The sequence below is a fragment of the Stylophora pistillata genome, chromosome 10, assembly GCF_964205215.1.
Source record: "Stylophora pistillata chromosome 10, jaStyPist1.2, whole genome shotgun sequence".
Lineage (NCBI taxonomy): Eukaryota > Metazoa > Cnidaria > Anthozoa > Scleractinia > Pocilloporidae > Stylophora > Stylophora pistillata.
This window is the reverse complement of record NC_142528.1, coordinates 23,176,501-23,194,543: the sequence shown is the minus strand read 5'-3', so window position 1 is coordinate 23,194,543 and position 18,043 is coordinate 23,176,501. Positions and strand designations below refer to the sequence as shown.

Genomic DNA, 18,043 nt, shown 5'->3' with positions numbered 1-18,043 from the left:
GCCCGGCTTCATGGTTAACTTCAGTATTTTTCAAATAACCATATTACTGAAATCCATGACAACCTCAACAAATAGCTAGGTATTGCCTTCGAAAAGTAGGCGGCATTCATCGGGATTCGTGGCATCAAAACAAATGGTTGGAATTATGGCCACATTTCGCGGTTAATCACCCATTTAATATCGCTTCCGAGCTGAATTTTTCCAGAATCAGGATATGAAATCTCCATATCTAAAAGCTGAGGGGGAAATGAAGGTTTCAGGCTTCTGAAGTGAAGAAATAATCGCCTAAATTTAGATTACGACGATCCGTTCGATGTTATACTGTTCTCACAAAGGTCCGCACAAAAGAGAAGACCGCTGATAGCTTGTGTCGCATGGTTTTGTTCTATCCCAATTTACACCCCAATGTAATGTTTGGGGAGAAAATTGTGGCTGAAAAGAATAAATGCTTTTACCTGAAGTTTGATATGATATAATTAATAAATTAATTTCAAATATCCTGAGCTTGCTTCTCTCGGTTCCATGTCGATTGTGTCCACAGAATAATTATGGCCCCTAACGCAGTCAGAAACTTATTTCGAATCAAACCAAATCTAATTTAGTTCTTTCCTAAGTAAAGTCTTTCTGTAGACAGCGTTTCAGGAAAAATTATTTTTGACGCGAAATTGACCGGGTGGAAATAAGAGAGACAGCCTCTTAAAAACTGATGAACATTTCACAGCGTTATCCACGAATTTATCCTAAAACATCGATGAAAGGGCAAGATGGAGGTAAGATTTCCGAGTGTTCTTGACAAACCAAGTCCTTTTTCACCAAAGTAGGAAGCTTCGTTACTCTCGTGAATTCTTTTACTAAGATGTACGGTTTGTTCACTGGCACAACGAGTTTCTTCTCGAGCAAATCGTTCTAAGACTGCTGTCCACGACCTTGTTAGTTTATCCCCTCCGATTCAAGGCCATTAACACATGTTAAGAGAAGAATTATTTTAAATTAGTATGATGTTTTGGTTGTTTGTAGGTGGTTTATCAACCGGAAGAATAACTTACCATCTACGTTAGGGTACATAACCATGATTTTCTTAAAAGGAAATTTTTTAGTGAGTGTCAAAAGTACGGGATTGCTTTGTTTTTACTTTATTTCGTTTTATGATTTCTCCTGAAACCTTACGCCACTCCCTATACGAATCGCATGCAAAACTTAAACCTATCACGTCGTCGTCGCCCGCGTTTTCGCGCGCTTTTGGCAGCTTAGTCGGCTTTACTTTGAGTTCTCGTCGCCCCTTGAAGGCATTTCCTTACTTTTGTTTGGCCGTTGTGATACTTTAGTTTGGTTTGAAACACTCGATCGGAAAACGTTCTATTGATGCATTGACACTCACTCAAGTCCCACCGCAAATTTTCACTGTCGTATCACGCGGCGGTTAAAAAACCGCCTCCCGGTTAGCTCAATGGATAGAGCGCTGGACTGTTGTGCGGGAGGTCGAGGGTTCGAGCCCCGGCCGGACTAACACTCAGGGTCTTAAAATAATTGAGAAGAATATGCCACCTTTCTACAACATCAAGAAATGGTTAGATATTCTAGTCTACTCGGATAAGGTCGAATAAATGGGTTAGGGATAGGAGACGTTAATTTCCCACGCACGATATTACTGTGTGATGGATGTCCTCCCCTGGGGTGGGATGGGTGGGTATTTCTTGCTAAGTATCATCGCATAGATGGAGAGCAAGTATTAGGAAAATAAATAAAATAAAGTAATTAACTATCGCTCGATAAGGAGACTGGAAAACTCTTGGGGCTAGGCTGCATTATCGTCAGACAGGCTAACCAGTTAAAGGTGGTTTCCAAATCAGAAAAATAGTCGCTGCAAATTGATACATCATAATATTTCAAGTTTTTAATTATATGATAAGAAAATAACGAACCGGTGAATGCTGAATTTTAATTCTACTCAATTTGTTTAGTGGCATAAATGACCTAGAGGTAAATCCCACAAATTCCCCCTTAAGTAATCAAGCCTTGCACGAGCTCTAAGAACATTTAATTAAAGTTTTGACAGCTCGCCGGAACTCTTTCCGATAAAAACAATAAATTAGGGGATTCGTGGATGATTGCAGTAAAAGAAAAGTTATTGAAATTTTTCGAAGGATTGGGGTTACCAATTCTGGACGGTTGAATAAATAAAAAGAGTAATAAACTGTTCTGGGTAACCAACAGACCACAAAAAAAACCACAACTAAAACGCACGAAAGGGTGCCTTTTCGTAGCTGGAGGTACTGCATTCGATTTTGCTTTTTCCGCCAGAATCCACAATTGGTACCGTTGAACGCGGTTACCTTACGTCTTTGTTTTTTAATAGCGATGAAAATTGTTGCGTTTATAACGGACACGATTATTATCGGAAGTATGACAAAAACGAACAATAAAATGTATGAATAAGTTCTGTTGAGCTCCTCCACAACATTCTCCGGCCGAGTATGGGACCAAATGTTTCTGGGAGAAGCGAGGCACAGAGGAGTGAGCCAGACAACCGATAAAATCACATGGATTTTTCTTCGCGACATTTTGGCCTGGTATTTGAGTGGCTGAAAGATGGCCAGTTGTCTGTCGTAAGAGATGGCAAGCAAGTTAAAAGTCGACGTGAGGAGGCAAACGTCTTTGCCACCTTCGAAAAACCAACAAAACGCGCTCAAGTTGTATAAGCAACCAGTGCAAAAGGTAGCATAACCAGGCGTTACTATCACAGCCATTGCAGCGTCGCAAATGGCCAAGCTCAGCAGAAGTAGATTCATGTAGCTCCGTCTGAGGGTTTCGAACCGCAGAAACGTTGCACAAGTGAGGGAATTTCCCAGAAGGATAAGAACACCAAGCACACCGTTTATGATCCAGAAAGCGAAGTCAAGCTCTTTGCTACAGTCTTCATTAGGGTTGAGTTCAGCTCTGGGTGGCTTAAAAGCTGAATTATTTGAATACGTCTGGGACATCGCCATTTTTGTAATAGGAAATATTAAAAAAAAAAAAAATTAAATGTGTCTCTGTCAGCAGGTCAGAAGCAACTAAATGGGAAAAGAACGTTTCATCTCATTTAACCAACTAAGAAAGCACAAAACTTAATGCAGCGGATACGCATGAATAGTTCAAGCACTTATCAGCTTCAATCAGCTTTTCCGGTAGTTATTTTCAGGCACGTTTAGGGCTAAAATTGTAAATAGCAGCCACACAAGGTGGTAGAACAAATTAAATGTTGACGTCATTCGCAAAAGCTGTGAGAGCTGTTACAGATGTCAAACAAAGCGGGAGCAATAATATGTGACTTGACAACCGAAGTTTTTCATTTTGAAACTTCCGCTGCAACACAAAACATGCATCATAAAAAATAATTTGTTTGCAAAAGCGCTTTGACTCGTTGAAAAGACCACGAATTTGGAATCGTATTAAACAAGTTTAAGCACGCGCGAGTCTCGTCATCACTGATCGTAAATGGTTCCGCTAGGAGAAGAAAAACGTGATAAAAACAAGATATACAAGTTCTAATTCGCGCTTTAAGGTTCAGGGAAGCTCACGGACCGCTACTCGTTTCGATAACGTTAACAGGCAGGTGTCATCTCTTTCCCGTTATCCATTACATTCGGTTACATCCTGACAGAACTTCTCAGTTCGCTGCCAACCTGCCTTTAATTAAAATTTCTCTCTGTTTTTAGTGACCGTACTGGCCAAAAATTCGGGCTCAGGGCTACTTATTTCGCATGTGCATCACAGTTAGCAGACATCATTAAATTTTTTGCACCAAATTTGGAGTGTTAATAGCGGAAAGAATACCAAATTATTGGAGTACTTCGTCTAGCTTCAGAGTTAAACAATGTATCAATAAACTTCATCGCGGTGGAACGGTTACTGGGAGACCAAATTCTCAAATCAATTGTCCAGAGAATGAACGAAACAATATCAGAAACTTGAAGAGAGAGAATGGTTTATTCGATACCTTAATAACAGCATGGACTGAATTGCTAAGGTCTACAATGTATAGAAGGAGAAATTTTTATAAATATAGTTACAAAATTACTTGCATGCTTACAATAAGAATCCTACGACTACGACTACGAATATAAAATTTTAGAATTAGCGCAGCTGAATTGCTAAAAAAGAACGTTAACTGCACATTTGTTAATAAAAGTGTCACGACACCTATTGGTCTTACATGGCTTTACACGGTATGGTCTAGCAAGACGGTATGGTCTTGGCACGAAATAAAGTTATGAAAACGTTTCTTCGTAACTGAGGTCTTTTAAATCGCTTTGCGTAAATTAGCTCTTTGGTTTAATTGCCACTACTAAGCTGGCTCCATCCATCTGCACAAAAGTTAATAGTTCACCAGTGCCCCCATCTCCTACTAGTTAATGACTTACGGGTATTGTTCCAAGACCTAGTATTACAGCTACTGAAAATCGCTATTAAAGAAGGCTTATATGAGTGCTCAAAAAGTTCATTAACGGATTTATAAGCAAATACTGCACGATGCTCTGCTGTGCGGCGGCTAAGGGTTTTCCAAACCAGTCTCGCAGGCGCATCGCTTGCAGAGGCACAAAGAGAAGATCCACAGTAATTCGCCCAGCTTTGTTATGCGCGCATCATTTTTAAGCCTACCATTAAAGTCGAAGTACTTCCATCTCCCCATATCCAAAAGAGGAAGAAAATAGCTGTTGAAGAAAAGTCTAGCGCGTTGAGGCAGGCAGAATTTAATGCGGCGTAACAGACCTAGTTTCCTATTTATTTTGCGTCGCAATTACTCCAAGTGAAGGTGGAGTAATCAAGGGTAGGAACCTTAAGGCGATTCCTCAGAAATAAAAGTTATCGAATTTTTTTTTTTTTTTTAATTTTCCTTAAATGTCCTCTACCAAAGTCTGTTTCCCGGAAAAATACAATATAAAAGATAGGTCACCGTGCCTGTTCAAGAAATATGATGGGCCCAACGTACCCTATTTATGCTGGCACTAATCGCGCGCGTCATTTTATGACTTCAAGGTACTTTTTGCGGTTACTGGAAGCAAGGGTTTTTTAAGTGATACTTGAACAAAACTTGATAGTCTCGAGAGTATGGAACAGTTTGAAATATAATTTGTGGGAAAATTACGCAATTTTAAACGACATCGACTCAGAACTTTCATCGAGTTGTTGCTTTCAAGGTCACAACTTGCATCCTCTAGTACCGCACTTCGTGCACGCTTTAAGCTTAATCTTTTTTTCCCTTCGATAGTTTTTTTCTTTAATTTCTCCGATTTAAAGGGGAGAATTTGTTCACCAAATTTATACATTAAAAAATATAGGTCACCTTGCTTGTTCACGAGCTTCAAGACTATTGTACCTAGTTTTACCATTGATTGAAAACTTTTGAGTTAGATAGGGCGATACAAAAGACCTGAGAGATTAGGGAAGGCTTCATTAAATTAAACTTAATTATACTCGAGGTTGTACTCAGTAATAGGTCCGACTGAACGATATTCAAATAAGCTGAGCTTGTCAGTTATGAAAAAAGGTAGAGCAACTCGCGTTTTCGCTTGAACTTATTTCTTTATTTTCGTGAATCCCAAAACCCTACCGTTCTGAGAAAATTCAGGTCAGTAAGGCAAAAAAACCGTTCGCTGGCTTGCACGTATATTTCGGGAAAGTTGTCATACATCAAGCCGCGATTGAGTTGTAAACTCTAGAAAATTTCTTTTGTCCTCTGCTAATACCTTATCTTCTATCAGTTCGCTCGCTTACAGAGATAATCGTAACTGCCAGGCACTGATTTATCTTACCAGTTGTTAAGAGGGACACGATTTTTACGGGCTTCTATTACCGATTACGAACTACATGCGCAAACTATTTACTGAATAGTACAGCCTTTTCGCACGTACGATCTGATAAACTAAAAGACAAAAACTGTTGTAATACTGAATTTCTGTATAAACACCTTAAAAGATTTGTACAACCAGCCTTTTCAACCGAAGAGCCGCTTAGCGGAAGTCGTTACTATAGAAAGAATATATCGCTGATGTATACTGATGTAATTTCTGTATACATTTGTACAATCAACGCTGCCTTAAATATACATACCTTAAATGATTTGATCAATCAACGCTGCCTTTTGATCAGCCGACGGGCCGCTTGGCGGAAGTCGTTTCTGTAGAAAGAATAAATCGCGGGATTCACTGAAGATTGAAAGAAGAGAAAAAAACAAAGATAGCTTCACAATTAAAGGACTCGCTAAATCTAGTCGACCAAAAAGGTTGCAAAAATTCAGGAACTGCCTTGGAAGCCATGAAATAATAAATATCAAAACAACTAAAACACACGACATTGTGCCCCTTTTTCGACGATATGCGTTCCTCCTGTTTTGCTCAATGATAGTTATGCTACTCGTTAAGTCTTGGTTAAGCCCCGAAGTTGGCGCAGGGTCGGTATGAGAGAGCGACATACACTCAATATAATCATGTCTACATGGATTCGTCTTCCATGACTCTTTAATGTTCTCATAATCTTCAGGTTAACAATGAACAAAACAGGAACCGGTAAGAATCCAAACAGGGTGGAGAGGAGAGCGTTGTAAATCACCTCGGCATCTTTAGCTGCTTGCGAGTTCCATGAATGTTGCCAAATGCTTATTACAGACGAAACAATTAAGGGATAGCCCAAATGGCAACAAGAATTGAGAAAACCTTGCGTTTTGTCATTGTCGCTGAGTATTGCAGAGGTCGAAGAACAGCCAAGTATCTATCGTAAGTGGTGGCCAAAAGGTTAAGGACTGTTGCTGGAAAAGCAATATCTCTGAAACCTCCAAATAACCAACAATATTCAGCAAATCCGGGAACAACTATAAGCCCCACTGAAATGTCAGCGACAGCCAAACTTATGAGATAGATGTTCATGTAATTCTGTCTTAAATGAGATCTGGATAGGAATACAACACACGTGAAAGTATTTCCAACGAAGATGACCACTCCGATAATACCGTTCACGATCCAAAAAATCAGGTCGAGCTGAAAGCTGCAAAAACGATTATTCTCAGACATATTTCGTGTCCGCATCGTCTCGCTCGGGGTCGGCGAAGTAGATAAGTTTGCCTGCAGTGCCAAGTCGAGATCGCGAAAATGCGAGAGATCCATCTCAATGAAAAGAGAGTTGTAGTCTCCACGGGAAATATTTTGCCTCGAAAGAAAGAAATTTTTGAAAGAGAATCAATAGATATATCTTATTAACCAAGCGCGAGGGCTGTACTGGGAGAATATCGGCTCGAGGTCTTGACAGTACGGACCGAGCGCAGCGAGGTCCGTACAAAAAAGACCGAGGGCCGATATTCTTCCAGTACGTCCCGAGCAAGCTTGGTTAATAAGAGATTTATTACACGACTGAAGTTCAAAGGGACACAAGTGTGGTATCATTCGGGACCATTCGGGACAGTGCCCGGTCCAATACTGAGAGAATATTGACCGGCAATAGAGCATTTTGATTGGTTGATTTAGTTATTGGCCCTCTGACTTCCCGAGTCGTGTAATAAAACTTGCTTATTTAACATAGTGTTGTCTACGTATGATGCACGATCCTTCGCAGTAGATAGCGCTATTTATGCAATAGTGAAAATCAGACCTGAAAAAAATCAGGCCTGTACGGGATTCGAGCCACTGACCTCTGCGATACTAGTGCAGCGCTCTACCAATTGAGCTAACAAGCCAACTGGGAGCAGGCCGTTAAGTTGATTCGTAATAAACCCGTGATGATAAATCAGATACAATGAATATATAGTGTTGTCTCTTCACATTATTCTCTGCATGCCCTTTAACTTGAATCATTTATGCCAAGTACTCATCATGCTTTTGTCTTGAGTTTTGTTTTGAGTTTTAATCTACAAAAGAGTCAGCGTCAAGGGTTAAAATCTCGAAAGAAAATTCATTAAGTGTGTGAGAACCTGTGAGCAGCTGCAGCAGTTTTCGACATGGAGGGCTCAGGTGTTAATTGACTTTTGTTCCTGGTATGCATTTTTAAAGCGTGTCCTAGACAGCTCCATTCAGCGTGCTCGGCTTTTAACGCTAGCTGAATTTTGAATAAATAGCCTCATGAACCTGCCAAATCATGTAATCAACGCCCTGTGCCTAAATCGCTGAGTTTCGAGTATAAATTGGAAATTTATTTAAAGTTCCCCTCAGAAAATTACTATCAATTCTGATTTAAATTCTGATTCGTATTTATTCAAAGAAAAGATGATTGCTTTATGCGAATTGGAAGCCAGAAAATATATTAGATAAAACTCATTTCGAAGAAAAGGATTTAGGAGATTTTACTTCTAAGAGTACTGTTGTTTTAAACTTAGCTACGACGAAAAACTTAAACTGAATGCTAAATCAATCAGGGATTTTTTTTCAGAAAGAGATTTGGAAGAAACTATATACACGTTCTCACAAAACACTGTGGTGTATAAATTATCGTTAAGTTGTAACGGAGATCTGTACAAAAATCTCTGATTGAATAAACGTGATGTTCGAGTGCATTTCAACTAAAGAACTGAACAAATAGATACTGGTCGTGTCATATTTACTTGATTACAAGATAGTTTGAAGATATATTCTTCAGTTTGCATTTATCATTCCCAAGAGACAAAAAAATTACTAAGAAAAAACTTACCAGAAACGTTTGGAAGCTGTCTTCCTTATCTACATTTTTTCCAACGCGTTTTGAACATATATATGATGTGGGCTAGCTCTGGAATATTTGGTAACAGTTAAATACGTTTTATTGACTATTTACTCTTGCTTTTCTTCGATTGAACAAATTTTGAACAAAGAGGTAGGGAAAAAACCAACCCTTTAGATCTTTTTTGACATTGGGCACCGACTAAAAAAATTTTGAACGTGGAATCTTCACCAGTTCTTATGGAAGCTTAAGGGGCATTCACATATAAAGATTTGTTTAAGTCGCCTGGTGCTTAAACATATGTTCAACTGATATTTGAAACACGACTCTGATGAACCATTCAACAACTAGTTTTGATAAGAATTCTTTAGTTAAATAAGAAACATCTAGAAATCTATGTAATACGATAAAGTTTGAAGACAGGGAATGCATGATAGCAGAGGTGATAGCAGGCTTCGTGGAAAAGGTGACTTTCACTAGACTTCCACAGCTGCAAGAACACAGTCGCGACCATTTTTCGGTATATTGAAAGAAATTAATTAATTTTTTTGAATTTGTGGTAGATAATAAAACAGTCATTCATCTGAGTGTCATTGAAAATAGTGGATATTTACCTCGCCGCTTCGCGGCTTCGTAAATATCCACCACTATTCACCCGGCCACTTCAGTGAATAATTGTTAATTATATTACAATGATATTTCATTTTAATGAACTATCAAACTTACTGAATTGTCAGCTTTCCATTCACAGATATTGCGTTTTTTTAATCGTACTTTTACTGATGCCTTGCATACTCAGTAATATTGATTACAACTGGTAGGCTAATAAAAACCCGAGGAATGACTCAAATCGAAGACGTAAGAAATTTTGGAACCCTTGAAATGTAATGTTGTCGTTAAACCGTAAACGAAAAGGGTTGGTGATAATATTAAATTTTTTGGGTCTGTATAAAATTATCAATATAAGGTAACGAATGTTCGTAACAGATATCATTTCTATATTTTACTTGTCTCTGTAAGTCACTAATTACCAGCATGTGCACTTTTCAATCATAGAGGTTACCTGCCAGTCAGACGTCAATCAAACGAAAAGGAAATATAGATGTCAATCATACGAAAAGGAAATATTGATATCATATTTCCGATACACAATACACCTACTTACGTATAATCCTCAAGCTGAGCTGCGCTTTTTTTAAAATTATACCGGTAATTTCATTGTCAGATGTCTTTAATGATACACGAAAGACATAATTTCGGGAAAGAAATACTTTTCGATAAACTGAATCTCATAATCGAAAAAAAACGTTTTTCCGTGTTAGTTCTCAGTTACAGGTTTTCTAACTTTTATCAGTTGGGGTTGTGAAGAAGGGAAACTTTCAAATTAGCCGAGCTCTTATTCCTAAAGAAATCGGTATAGTCTTTATAACTTTGATAACACTTAGTTCCTTCAAGAACAAAGACTCTCATCATCTGAACAGAATTATGAAAAGGATTCATAAACCTGTCCAGGTAATGGAGATTGCTATTATTGTACATTTGTCAAAAACTAGGATTCGTTAAAAGCGACCTCCTTCATACAGTCGAACATGTCAGTAACACAAAAGTAAGCTTTAACTGTTACGTAAGTGGAAATGGTACAGCGTGGGATATAACAGGCGAAACGTAGCAACCCTCCGGGACAATTTACTATTAAATTACCGATCGACAACTCTACTTTCTGGAGTCTTTCATCAGGCTCCAGCAATCTTCGCTCAAAGAATACCATAGCTGGTAGAAGATCAGTGACAACTGTTTGACGAATCACTATGATGTTTACGAACAATTCACGACAGCCGATGACGAATAAAACCGCAAATCCTTCATCGTGCGATCAGACGTTAGAAAAGGCATTCATAATCCTTAACTCCGGTACAGGTGCAATAGTTCTTTTCGGTAATGCGATAGTGTTTTTAACGATAGTATCTACATCGCGTCTTCAACAACAGAAGGTGAACTTGTTTCTTGCGTCTTTGGCCGTCACAGACATGACCATGGGCGCATTTGTGACACCTGGTTATGCAACATTTTGCCTAGGTTGTAGGGGGTACACAGTAAGCAATTACTGTTGGCTTCTTGAATTCCCGAAAGACGTTTTTCTCTGCTCGAGTATTACCAATCTATTTGCCATTTCCTTCGATCGCTACTTAGCAGTCTTTCGACCTCTTCAATACGAGGACGTTATGACCAGACGTCGATGTGTGAAGATAATAATCGCGGTGTGGAGCATCTCAATCAGCATTGCTGTCGTGCGCATCATTCTTAATCTTACAATAACTGGCTCCGATATAACTACAGTCAGCGGGATATATAACAGCATTCTCATGGCAGTTGTCCTTATCATCCCATCCACACTGGTTTCCATTATTAACATCAGAATCATGATAGCGATCAGAGATCAAGATCGACAAGTGGCTGCACTGCGAAACCCACATGATGTAAGTCAAGCTGAAAACCTTGAAGAAATTCGCGCGGAAGCGTACCGAAAACGAAAAGGGACCATTGCTTGCGCCCTCGTGGTTATAATATTTGTGGTGTCGTGGATTCCACGGATATCATTCAACATTCAGTACCTGGTCAGCGGAGACACCGACGAAATTGACGCACTGCTGCAAAAGCTGTCGATGTTTTTCTTTCTGATGCAGTCTTCAGTAAATCCTTTCATATACTCGTTTTACAGAGTTGACTTCCGACAAGCCGTCATCAGATTACTGAGACTCGGTACTTGAGGTATAGAGCACGTTCACGTTCCTTGTGGTAATCTTCACTACAGATCATGCACACGGCCGCCAAGGAGCGACAAAAAGCAGTTGAATTTGCAAGTTCAGCAAGCATGCAAAAGTATCAATATGAAGAGTTTTCATGGTCGTCCTTTTGGATTTCTATAAGAATCAGAAAATCTCAGAAGAGAGCTTGAAAACTTACCTCAGTGCTGAGACAGTTTAGATTTCCACGCGTTTCGAAACTCTTTCATACAGTTCCTAAAACTGACTAACTCAACATACCATGGCTCGACACGTATGACGTCACACTTCGTTGCCCTGGCGACCAAGTGCGGCCAATTCACACTCAGAGGAAATGATAAAAAGCTCTTGTAAAACTTGAGGGGTGAAATACAAGCGTCCACCATTGGAAGTCCGACTAGGTCATGATTTTGTAACATACGGCAGGTGTCAGCAGTCCTGAAACATTCAAGAGGCCGAACTTTGGTGGGCAACCATCATGACATAGTCATTAAGTGACTGCCTCTTAAGTTACCATGACAACTCTCAAGTCCAGTTGAGCTTCTTTCAGAACAATAGCGATGTGAGAATTGAAAATCTTCTCCGGGCTGTCCTGTAACATGAGAGTCATAGCTTGTTATTCTCTAGAAACAGCAGTATCAACCAGTTTTCAATAGTTATATGTATGTCATACGACCCGCGTATTGACTTAGTATTTCCATCACTGTTGAATAGAGAGTACTATAATTACACACGTCGGTGATTCGGTGATACATATACGTAACTGACACAAGAATCACTGAAAGGGTGAGAGAGAGCAGAGAGACAGAGAGAGAGAGAGAGAGAGAGAGAGAGAGAGAGAGAGAGAGAGAGGGAGAGAGAGAGAGAGGGAGAGAGAGAGAGAGAGAGAGAGAGAGGGAGAGAGAGAGAGAGAGAGGAGAGAGAGAGAGAGAGAGAGAGAGAGAGAGAGAGAGAGAGAGAGAGAGAGAGAGAGAGAGAGAGAGAGAGAGAGTGCCTTCGGTTTCGTTGATTGAATGTATGATTGGATGTGTCGCTCACTGAGTGCCGAGTCAACGAGTAGCTTGTTGGATTCGTCTGATTAATTGAATGGGTGACGTAAATGGGTTTTCTTAATTAGTGAAGGGCTGAAAGACTTCTTGACTTTCTAAATGAAAGATAACAAAACAGAACAATATATTTTCCAATGAAATGGTTACTACTGCGGGTAAAATTGTTTGATCGCTGGCTGATAGTTTTTTTTCTTTCTTTTTGATGACGTGGTTAAGTGATGAGTGGGTGGATGACTCAAGAATATGACTTAAAGTAAATGACTGTGAGTCAGTTTAGTTAACATTCAGTGATGTTGTGAAAACTTAGAGAAAATTAAGCGAGTAGAGAAGTTTGGAGAGAAAAATAGACTTAGTTCGGCATGATGCGATATGCAAATGTACACGTATCTCCCCACATGGGAAAATGAAATAGCACTTCCAAGTCGGATGTGGTCATTGTTCATTCTGTCAAGAAGAACAAATAATTTTCACTTGCTGTCATGCACATGTGTCTCCGTTTTGAATTTTTTTTTTAAATTAAGTTGATGAAAGTGAAAATAGAAACTATGCCAAGAGGTCCAATTGTGATAGTTTTTTTTTTATTATTTACTATTCCATTAAGAACAAAAGGGCGCTACAGTTGCGGCAAACGGAACCCCGACACATGAGCGAAGCTTCCGACATTGTTTAACTTCCTTTTAAGTTTCTTGTCTCAGCGGAGGTCAGAAAATTTCAATCTCGTCACTATCCGTGACATTTCATCGTATTGGCTGACTTCAATCAAAGAACAGCTTGAGCTGCGAATGGTGAACACGGCATCGCACTAATTTAACCCGCATTTATGTTCCTTTTCGCGGAACCGCCTACGCAAACTGCAAAGACTAGACGTATGCTCTGCGGTGTCCATTTCATTTAATTGTTAAAACAGGCGCAGATGAGCTGTCCTTTGACAGCAACTCGTAAAACACAACACAAGAATTGAATAAATAACTTAAATATATGAAGGCGAGCGAAATTTTTCAAAAGAATATCTGTATCCCTTGAGAGCAAGTCTTCGTTAACGCCTTCGTAAGTTGCTGGACAGAGTATCCTGAATGAGGGAGAACTACTGCTTGTTTTACGAGCTGTATCAGAAAATGTAGTGGTATAAAACAAACTCTTAAGTGATTAAAAACTTTAAATGATTTTTTTCTCAATATTTAACCAGCCGCGAAGTTAAAAAGTGCATTCAAAACAACAGTGTTCCGCTAACGGAAATAGCAACTTTATGATCTAAACAACCGCTATAGTTCAAATGATGGACAAAGAGAGAAGATTGTCTCTGCTGTTTACGGTATAACTTTATATTTCACAGTTATCTGTGAATGTAAATGTTTTCAACTTTTGAAGAAGCTTTTGCCGCTAACTGTCGATATAGACATTTTAAAAAGTCACGCACAAGTTCTGAGCCTAGTGAAATTTAATGCAATCTAATCCTAAAAAAATCTATGGTAGTAAGAGTTTATAATTCATGTAGTTTAAATTCCGTGGGTTGTTCGTTTAAATGTGGCTCAACCTTCGATTCTTGGGTGTTGAAGCGCTTTCTAGGTCGATTAATATCTTCAGAACTTTTTGATCGTAATGAAGTTACCTGTCGCAGTAAATCTTTTGCGCCTCGGCGGAAGTCGTTTCTGTAAAACGAGTACAAGAAAGGATTGACGGACGATTGCAGAAAAATGAAAACTAAAGATATCTTTTCAAGAAGGCGAAGGCCTTTTTCGGGAAGAATTTCAAATAAAAACATAAAATTCAGCAAGCACCGTGGAAACCAACAAATAAGAAATACTAGTACAACGATCAAGCAGGAGATTGTCTTTCTTCGGGTGTCTTTCGGTTTCTGGTCGCCTCTACTTTCCTTTCGTTCGAAATGTACTTTCTGAAGTTGATTATTTATGGCTTTTGTTACCATAAAATTCACGACGAATATAATCGTCATCGGTAAGATAATGAGTGTTAGTACCACAATGATGTCAAAGATAGATTCACTACGCGAACCATTTTTCAGGAAATCCACTCTTGCATCGTTTAGGATGGGTTTTATGAAGGAAAATGGGATTGGCATCAGCCAAGTGATTACTAAAACGGCAGAGACTTTTCGAGGCGTCATTTTGCACTGATAACGAAGTGGTTGAATAACTGCTAAGTATCTGTCATAAGTGATTCCGAGAAGGCTGAGGACAGACGTCAACCAAACGAAGTCCTTTATCGCGTCAAAGAATCTACATGTTTCTTCATCTACGATCTTTTTCAAACTGAAATTCTTGGAGCAGTTTGTGCAGAACGTACAGTGGCCTGGAATCACCAAAATGGAGCCAAGAATATCAGCTAGTCCGAGACTCACCAAGAATATGTTCATATAACATCCTCGTAGCTTAGGATTCGTCAAAAATACGGTACAACAGAAGGTATTTCCGGCGAAAATTGCCAGACCCAAAACAATGTACACGATCAGAAACGCTTCGTCTAAAGCTTCGCTGCAAAAGTACTCAGTGTTGAGTTCAAATTCGTGAATGGAAGAATCGTTTTCTTCTTCTGAAGACATAATTTCCCTCAGCCGAAGAAAAACCAGTGCTCGATGTTGCTTCGCAAAGGAGTTACCTGAGACTTTTATGTCTCAGTTAATTTAAAACTTCGTGTCAAAGATTTGAAAAAAAAATTCAAGAGGAAGGCATGAATATTTTTGCAGGTGGCTCACATAAACGCTAAGAGCGAACTGTTACCAATTCCCAACAGGGAGACAGTAGTTTTTTAATTTATTTACGGTGACGATTGAACAGCAGCCAATGGTATAACTTTCACATATAATTCATTTGCATTCGTTGTTCTGTTGATATTTCTTAAATTTCATGAGAGAGTAATTCTGCATTTCTATGACTCAGGCTTTTTAATTAGTTCTATAAAATCGGGCGCCAATCATTTTGTCCTTTTTTATTAATCCAATCTTTTATCTTAAGAAATCACATTTTTTTTTAACATCAAAGCGAATTTACGGCGGAAAAAACAACCTGAAACTGAAATGCTTTTTTTCTTCTCAGCTGGTTTCCAATTAAACTGAAAAGTTTATTACCATACGATAAAGCAAGAATAATGGTGAATTTGTCTCTAAACGAGCGAGCAAACAAGTTAAAGATGGAAATTTTTTATCGCTGCAATCGTAATGAGCCCCGGTTTGGTGACGTCTTTTTTTTTTCTCATGATTATTCGCCGCAATGTTCGCATTTCTATCAGTTCAAGATGATAACGTTTTGAAGCCTAGTTGCCTCATTGTTCTCAAATCCAACTCGTCTGAAGGTTTTAACCTCCATTCGAAATTTATTGAAATTTATATCTTATGCACGCGAAAATAGACACTTCTAGATTATTTTTGGGACGCTTTTCCGATAAAGGAACATTTAAAGGCCTTTATAAATAGAAATAAAAAGAGAAATGAAATATCTGTTATTAAAACTTGAAATTTTTAATTAATTTTTGTCTATTAATAATTTATAGATTGACACCCCAATCAAACAGCTTCGCGGAGAGCATTCTTTTGATCTTGCGATGTTTTTTTTTTTTTTTTTATCTACTTTATTCACTAATTGATTAACATTACACATTGATCATGTTATCTTACCTTTGATGGAAAAAATTGATTTGGTTAGGGTAGATTCAAGTAGGAATGAAGTCTGTGATGATCATCTCTTAGCAATTGTGGTAAACGAAAGTTTAGCGTGTCGTAGCATTGATAGTGCTGTTTCATATATTAAGGCTCATTTCTTAAAATATTCTGATTAATTTCAAAACCTCTAACTAATGCTTTGTTTGAAGTGAATCCGTTTAGGAAGACGCGAATGAAATTGAGATAAATAACCCGCCATTCATAAGACACATGCGGTGTCTGGAGGTTTCTTCCCATTGCAGGTTCGCCCACTACAACTGCACCTTTGCGAGTTCGCCTCCTCAAATAAAACGCGTGCGTCCTACTGCTATAAGATCCCCTTAAAATCTTTCATCTCTTCACCTAAGCCAGAAGACATTGCTTTTCTGTCGAAATCATAATATGTTTTGATCAACATACAATTTGTTTGTCTTAGTGAAACGCTTGACTACGAAATCACGCTACGTCGCTATGAAAAGTTATGCCCAACGTCATATGAGTGCAAGTATTAACCTTCAGCAAACCTGCTGTAAAATTGCGTGTTGATCAAATTATGATATGATTTCCACAGAAAAGGAATATGTTTTGCGTAAGAAAACGTGTTGAAATTTTTTTGGACGAAGGTGGAGCGAACTGGTAAAAATAGTGGGGACTTGCTTTTCTTTGGGGGAAGAACCCGTGAAGGCAGTAGAGGGCGAACTTAGAGAATGCGAAACCATTATAAAGCACACAAGCGCACTGTTCCTCTCGTATTTTTAAACAAAGCATAATAAAACTTTGTTTTGGAATATTTACAAGCATGACAGGAGGTATACTGCTGAACAAGCCAACACTGCCCTAATGCTTAAAGGGTTTGAAAGGATTAATTACAACAACTGCAGTTACTACGTCATTAGGAAAGTAGCAAGCTGACCTTGGCGTTATTTTAAGATTTCCTCTAGAGGTGCTTGCACTGATACCGAGTCACGGATATGAATAAATTCAAGAAACTAGGTTTTAAAAACGAGCCATTTACATTCCTACAAATAATACCGTTACTTTACGCGTTTTACCGGCAAAGTTACAAAACCATTCATAAAAAAAGGTTCCTTCTCTTTTCTTTTCTTGCCTGGAATATGTTGCCTGTCAACTTCATCTTGTCATTCTTTAAAATTTTCATAATTTAAAAAAACAATAGGACATAGATTATACTGACGTACCGCTTTGAAAAGTTTCAAAATACCACAGCAAATATGGGGAAAAAGTGTTTGATTAAAAAAAAAATTGAGACAATGCCGCTAATGAAGTTTATCATAAGTCTAATCTGTTTTTTATGTTGATAGCGTTAAAAATTAGATATATATTGTGGAATAAAAAGAGAACCATGCCTAGAGGATTTTTACGATTCATTTATATTTATACGAGAACAAAGACCTAAAATACAGATTTCACACAACCTGTAAAGTTGGTTTGGAGCGGTTGGTAATTTGTCTGAAATATGCGTTAAAAGTATGCGACAGTTCTCCAGACACACAAAAGTGCAGAATTTAATTTAAGCCCAAAAACATATTTGAATATTAAAGAGAATTTAAGGAAAAAATCAATAACCTCCACTTACGTTAGGACTTTTATATTGTGTTTTGTGTTCATTATGAGTCTCTGATAATTCAAATGAAGTGAAGTGCTTTTGCAAATTGAAGATGTCACGGCCAAACCGGGGCCGACACGAATCTGTCTGCAGTCCACTATTGAAGTGTCCATAAGCACACAACGTTTTTGTAAAACTGGGTATAATTTCAAATGAAGTGGCTTTTTTATTTCAATAATTCACATTTTCAAATTAACCACAATTTTGCCGCTAATTCGAAGCTCATGCAACCTAACTGACAAGACGGAGAAGACCTGAATCGGAA

At 38.5% G+C, this 18,043-nt stretch overlaps 3 protein-coding genes and 1 pseudogene across 3 annotated transcripts; 1 reads left to right on the top strand and 3 right to left on the bottom strand.

Moving 5' to 3' along the window:
• Positions 1–1,864: 1,864 nt before the first annotated feature.
• LOC111330296 (dopamine receptor D1-like) lies at positions 1,865–3,149 on the bottom strand. The gene has a single exon (XM_022935135.2). It carries the CDS (start codon positions 2,985–2,987, stop codon positions 2,028–2,030), a length of 960 nt encoding a protein of 319 aa, XP_022790870.1. The 5' UTR covers positions 2,988–3,149; the 3' UTR covers positions 1,865–2,027.
• A 2,962-nt stretch (positions 3,150–6,111) lies between these two features.
• On the bottom strand, positions 6,112–7,142 carry LOC148722313 (D(1) dopamine receptor-like; annotated as a pseudogene).
• Positions 7,143–10,472: 3,330 nt separating this feature from the next.
• On the top strand, positions 10,473–11,432 carry LOC111330269 (histamine H2 receptor-like). The gene has a single exon (XM_022935096.2). It carries the CDS (start codon positions 10,473–10,475, stop codon positions 11,430–11,432), a length of 960 nt encoding a protein of 319 aa, XP_022790831.2.
• Positions 11,433–13,370: 1,938 nt separating this feature from the next.
• On the bottom strand, positions 13,371–15,230 carry LOC148722312 (histamine H2 receptor-like). Its single transcript, XM_088736760.1, has one exon. It carries the CDS (start codon positions 15,054–15,056, stop codon positions 13,977–13,979), a length of 1,080 nt encoding a protein of 359 aa, XP_088592886.1. The 5' UTR covers positions 15,057–15,230; the 3' UTR covers positions 13,371–13,976.
• Positions 15,231–18,043: the final 2,813 nt, after the last annotated feature.

Coding starts and splice junctions, on each gene's coding strand:
- LOC111330296 (XM_022935135.2), bottom strand. CDS start 2,987: ATGGCGATGTCCCAGACGTATTCAAATAATTCAGCTTTTAAGCCACCC.
- LOC148722312 (XM_088736760.1), bottom strand. CDS start 15,056: ATGTCTTCAGAAGAAGAAAACGATTCTTCCATTCACGAATTTGAACTC.
- LOC111330269 (XM_022935096.2), top strand. CDS start 10,473: ATGATGTTTACGAACAATTCACGACAGCCGATGACGAATAAAACCGCA.